The 6,000-nt window shown below is 56.3% G+C and overlaps 1 protein-coding gene across 1 annotated transcript in view; it reads left to right on the plus strand.

Annotated features, from left to right (window-relative positions):
• Positions 1-2,374: 2,374 nt before the first annotated feature.
• LOC142027956 (uncharacterized) overlaps positions 2,375-6,000 on the plus strand; it is a 4,495-nt gene continuing 869 nt past the window's right edge. The window contains exons 1-4 of the mRNA XM_075022110.1: positions 2,375-2,623; positions 4,401-4,495; positions 5,448-5,681; positions 5,887-5,990. Of these exons, the coding sequence (XP_074878211.1) occupies positions 4,467-4,495; positions 5,448-5,681; positions 5,887-5,990 (367 nt within the window). The 5' untranslated portion in view covers positions 2,375-2,623; positions 4,401-4,466. The remainder of the gene's footprint in view (positions 2,624-4,400; positions 4,496-5,447; positions 5,682-5,886; positions 5,991-6,000) is intronic.

Here is a 6,000-nt window from a genome sequence, read left to right on the forward strand (position 1 = left end):
CCCCCAATTTCCTCCGATTTTCCCCAATTTCCACTGATTTCCCTGTTTCCCTCCAATTTTCCCCAATTTTGCTGATTTCCCCCTCCATTTCCCCTATTTTTCCCCCATTCTTCCCCTAGATTTTCTTATTTCCCCCCAATTTCCTCTGGTTATCCCTTATTTTCCCAAATTTGGCTAATCTGCCCACAATTCCCCCCATTTCCCCTGATTTTCCCCTACAGTCCCCTAATTTTTCTTTTTTTTCCCCCAATTTCCTCTGGTTTTCCCTTATTTTCCTAATTTTTGCTAATTTGCCTGCAATTCCCCCCCCCATTTCCCCTATTTTCCCCCTATATTCCCCTAGTTTTCCCCTAACTTTTCCCATTTTCCCCAATTTCCCCTAATTCTCCCCAATTTTCCGCAATCTGCCCTTTTTCACACAAATTTCCCCTTATTCGCCCTGAATTTTCCCTGATCTCCCCAAATTTGCCCCAATTTTCCCCTGATTTCTCCTACACGCCCCTAAATTTCCAGAAATTCCCCCAAAAGTGTCTTATTTTCCCCAATTTCCCCAAATTTGCCCCAACTCCCCCTAATTTCCCCCAAATTTCCCTGATTTCTCCTAATTTTCCCCAAGTTTATCCTTCATTTCCCCTAATTCCAACTAATTTCTCCAAATTTCTGCCTAATTTTCCCTGGCTTTTCTTATTTCCCCCAATTTCCCCTGTTTTTTCCCCAATTCCCCCTGATTTCCCCTAATTTTCCCTTAATTTCCCCAATATTTCCCTTAATTTATCCCTATTTTCCCCTAATTCCAATTTATTCCCCAATTTCTCCCGATTTTCCTTATTTTCACCCAATTTCCCCCAATTCCGCCCTAATTTTTGCATCTCCCCTAATTTTTCCCCAATTTTCCCTTTATTTCCTCACAATTTCTCCTATTTCTCCCTCATATTTCCCCAACTTTTCTTGCTTTTCCCTGAATTTGCCCAAATTTGCCCTAATTTTCCCCAATGTCCCCCCAGTCTCCCCAAATTTTCCCAGATTTCCCCTAATTTTCCCCAAATTCTTCCCCAATTCTCCCCAAATTTCCCCAGTTCTCCCCAAATTTCCCCAAATTTTCCCCAATTCTCCCCAAATTTCCCCAAATTTTCCCCAATTCCCCAAATTTCCCCAATTCTGTACTTTTTAAACCCCGTTCTCCCCAAATTCCCCTAAATTGTACTTTTTCACCCCAAATTTTCCCTAACGAAGGACCAATTAGGGGTTTCCTGGGGAAGAGCTTCAGCGGGGTGGGGGGCCAGACCCAAAATTCCCCTTTACCACCCCAAAACGGGTCAAACCCGCAAAAGGTGGAAAATTTGGAAAAATGCCCCGGCCTACGGAAATTAATTAGTGATTATTAAGATTATTAAGGTTATTAAGAATCCCGTTAATGCCGGAAACAGCCCCAAAAAAGGGCTGACGTTCCCAAACGAGCACCAAAAAAAAAAAAATCCCTAATTTTGGCCAAAAAAATCCCTAAAAATCGGCCCCAAATCTCTAATTAATGTAATTAATGATGAAAAAAACCCCAAATGAGGACAATTTTGAAATAATTGATTAGAAATAATACCATCAATTGATTAGGGAGTCATTAATGTTGCTTCATACTTATTAATGACCATTAACGCTCAGCCACACCCACTAATGCTTGCCAGCTTTCAGCGGCCCTCATGAATATTAACATGTCTCAATGAAAATGCTAATTAGGAGACATTAATACTAATGAAGAGTCGTTCATAGCTATTATTAGCCATCAATAATCATTAATATTCATAAATAGACAGCAATAAATGCTCACGAGCGCACCCCAATCCCCATTAATAGTCGTTAACACCCATCCTCGTTAATATTCACCACCGCTAAGTGCCGTCACGCTCGTTAACAGCTAAATCCTCATTAATATTAATGAACCAGGCCTCATTAACGGCCAGCAGGGCCACCGGCGCTCATTAATACTCCCCAACCCTCCCTCGCATTCACCCCACGCTCCCCTCTTTTATTCGCCCTAATTAATATTCACAGAAGCTCATTAATATTCATAAACCCCAAAAAGCTCCCCGCACGACTGCGCATGCGCGAACTTACCGGCCTCCCCTTCTCCCCAACGCGCATGCGCGGCCTCTGCCCTCACTTCCGCCCTCACCCCTCTCGACTTCACTTCCGCCTTCTGCGCATGCGCGAAGCCGCCCGGCCCCTCTTCTCCCCACCGCGCATGCGCGGCGCCTGCCCGCACTTCCGCCCTCACTCCCTTTGGGCTTCACTTCCGGCTTCCGCGCATGCGCGCCCCGCCGCCGCGCAGGCTCCGCCCCCTCGGCTCTCCCCACCGCGCATGCGCGGCTGCTTCCCGCCATTTTCTAGCCGGGAGGGGATCCGCCATTACTGCGCCGCCGCAGCGCCTGAGGGGAGGGGAAAAGCGCCGTTTAACGCCTCTAATTAACCCCCTCTTAGTTAATTAATCCCCCTCCTCGTTAATTAACCGAGCGGGGAAGCCCCTCAGGGCCCCACAAAGGTTTCCAGCCTCTGGGAAGGGGGAGGAACATGGCGGCGGCCGCGGTCGGAGCTGCGAAGCCGCGGCTGGGGACGGAGGCGGTGGGATGAGGTAAAAACGGCTCGAAATGGGGTTCGGGTGGGTGGGGGGGGTTTCAGGGACCCCCCCCTTAATGTTTAGGGGGGGTCCCATGTGTCACGGGCACCCCTCCTTAATGTTTGGGAGGGTCTTATGTGCTTTGGGCCCCCCCTTTAATTTTTTTGGGGGGGTCCCATGTACCTTGGGGACCCCCCTTTAATTCTTAGGCGGGGGTTCCATGTGCCACGGGGACCCCCCCTGTAATTCTTTGGGGGGATTCCATGTGCCTTGGGGCCCCCCCCTTGATTCTTAGGGGGGTCCCATGTACTTTGGGGACCCCCCTTTAATTTTTTTGGGGGTCCCATGTTCCTTGGGGACCCCCCTTTAATTTTTTTGGGGGTCCCATGTTCCTTGGGGACCCCCCTTTAATTTTTTTGGGGGTCCCATGTTCCTTGGGGACCCCCCTTTAATTTTTTTGGGGGTCCCATCTGCCACGGGGACCCCCCCTTTAATTTTTTTGGGGGTCCCGTGTGCCTTGGGGACCCCCTTTTAATTCTTGGGGGGGTCCCCATGTGCCACGGGGACCGCCCATTTAATTTTTTTGGGGGGGGGTCTCGTGCCTTGGGGGCCCCCCTTTGATTCTTAGGGGGGTCCCATGTGCCTTGGGGCCCCCCCTTAATGTTTAGGAGGGTCTCATGTGGTTTGGGGTCCTCCCTTAATTCTCAGAGCGGTTCCATGTGCCTTGGGGGCCCCCCCTTAATTTTTAGGGGGGTCCCATGTGCCACAGGGAACCCCCCCCCGAATGTTTAGGGGGACCCCATGTGCCTTGGGGCTCCCCCCTTTGTTTCTTGGGGGGGTCCCATGTGCCTTGGGGACCCCCCCCCCTTAATTCTTGGGGTGGGGTCCCATGTGCCTCGGGGACCCCCCCTTTAATGTTTAGATGGATCTTATGTGCTTTGGGCCCCCCCCTTTAATTCTTCGGGGGGTCCCATGTGCCACGGGGACCCCCCCTTAATTCTCAGAGCGGTTCCATGTGCCTTGGGGCCCCCCTTTAATTCTTTGGGGGGGTTCCATGTGCCTTGGCGACCCCCCCTTAATGTTTAGGGGGACCCCATGTGCCTTGGGGCCCCCCTTAATTCTCCGGGGGGGGTCCCATGTACCTCAGAGACCCCCCCAAACCCCTTAAGGAGAGTCCAGAAACCCTGGGGACCACCCCAAATATTTTGGGGGGGGAGCCTAGCTGCCCAGGGAGCCCCCCCAAACCCCTTAAGGAGAGTCTAGAAACCCTGGGGCCCCCCCAAATCCTTGAGGGGGGGGTCTTAGGCCTCCGGCACCCCCTTAATTATTAAAGGGGGGGGCCTGTCTCATGCTATGGGGACCCCCCAACCATTGGGGGGCGGGGCTAGACCTCGGGGACCCCCACCCCAATACTTTGGGGGGGGGGTTCTACATGCTTTGGGGGGGTTCTACATACTTTGAGGGGGGGTCTACATGCTTTGGGACCCCCCCAAACACTTGGGGGGTCCCTCCAGTCCCCTGGAGACCCCCCCAACTTATCAAAAAGGGGACCTAGGCATCCACATGACCCCCCCCCTTTTTTTTTTTTTTCCCCTTTTTTTTTTTTCCAGGCGACCCTACACAAACAAAGGGGCAAGGCCAGCGGGGTGTTACATCATCCCGCGGGAAAAGAGGGCGGGGCTCCCCAAACCACGCCCCACCCGGGGAGGGGGGGGCGATGGACACCCGAATGCCTTGGTCTTGATCTGTTTGCCCCCCCCCCCCCTCCGCCCCTTGGCCCCCCCTTTTTCAGTGGGGTTATAAGGGGCTTCCCCCAGCCGGGGGGGGGCTCCAGGGCTGAGCCAGAGCAGCAGCGGGGATGCAGAAAGTCATCGGATGGCTGGGGGGGTGAGTGGGGCCGGGGGGGGGGGGGGTTTATTTTTGGGGGGGGGGAGCCGGGGGGGGGGTTTAGGGGGGCTGTAGAGGAGCGTGGGGCAAGTTGGGGGGGGCTGGGGGGCAGGCTGGGGGTGTTTGGGGGGGCTGGGGATAATTGGGAGGGAGGCTGGGGGTATTTGGGGGGGGGCTGTGGGGCAGATGGGGGGCTGGGGGTATTTGGGGGGCAGCCTGGGGGTATTTGGGGGGGGGCTATGGGGCAGAGTGTTGGCTGGGGACACTTGGGGGGAGGGCTGGGGGGCAGGCTGGGGATATTTGGGGGGGGCTATGGGGCAGCGGAGGGGGTTGTCTGGGGGTATTTGGGGGGGCTACGGGGCAGAGTGTTGGCTGGGGGTAATTGGGGGGGGGCTGGGGGGCAGCCTGGGGACACTTGGGGAGGCTGTGGGGGGGGTTGGGGGTAATTTGGGGACATTTGGGGGGGCTGTGGGGCAGCTGGGGGGGGCTATGGGGGCAGCTGGGGGGGTGTCTGGGGATATTTTGGGGGGGGCTATGGGGCAGATGGGGGGCTGGGATTAATTGTGGGGAGGCTGGGGGGCAGCCTGGGGGTATTTGGGGGCGCTGTGGGGCAGAATATTGGCTGGGGATAATGGGGGGGGGGCTGGGGGGCACCCAAACTCCTGGGTCCCCTTTATGGCCGTTGGGGGGGGGGATTTGGGCCAGCCACAGCGCCCTTTGCCCCCTGTTTTGTCCTGGGGGGGGGGAGGAAAGGTGACGTTAAGGGGGGGGGTGGTGACACCTTCCCAGCATGCTCTGGGGCAGGCCAAGGTCCAAGCGAGGCTGGTTGGGGGGGGGGGGCAGGTTGTGCAACCCCCAACGCGGGGGGGGGGGGCTGAGGGTGACTCTAACCCCCCCCTCCATTTCCCCCCCCCCCTTTTTTCCCTTTTTTCCCCCTTTTTTCCCCCTCCAGGTGCGTCCCCCGCGTCCCCCCGGCGACTTTTCAGGGGGGGGTCCCGCCGGAAGGCGGGGAAGCGCTGGGGGCTTTACCCCCCCCCGCCCGCCAATTCGTCGAAGAGGGGGTTCGCCTCTGCCGCCCCCGCGCCCTCCACCTCTGCGACGGTTCCCCCGCCGAGGGGGCCGCCCTCCTGAGCCAGCTCCAGGCCGACGGGGTGGTCCTCCACCCCCTCCCCAAATATGACAACTGGTAAGGGGGGGGGCCCCCCAAAAACCCCCCCACCCCGCAAAACATCTCTTTTCCTTTTTTAAAGAGGGTTTAGGGCTCGTTTTGGGGGGGTTGGGGGGTTTATCGGGGTTTCTGGGTGTCTTGGGGGGGTCCTGGGGTGATGCAGGGTGTTGTCGTCCCCCCCAAAAATAAAGTTTTTGGTTTTTTTTTTGTGTCCCCCCCCCAGCTGGCTGGCACGGACGGACCCCCGGGACGTGGCGCGGGTGGAAAGCCGGACGGTGTTGGTGACGGAACGGGAACGGGACGCCATCCCCCCCCAAACCCCGGGGGGCCCCCCCGC

The sequence above is a fragment of the Buteo buteo genome, unplaced genomic scaffold (assembly GCF_964188355.1).
Source record: "Buteo buteo unplaced genomic scaffold, bButBut1.hap1.1 HAP1_SCAFFOLD_98, whole genome shotgun sequence".
Classification (NCBI taxonomy): Eukaryota; Metazoa; Chordata; class Aves; order Accipitriformes; family Accipitridae; genus Buteo; species Buteo buteo.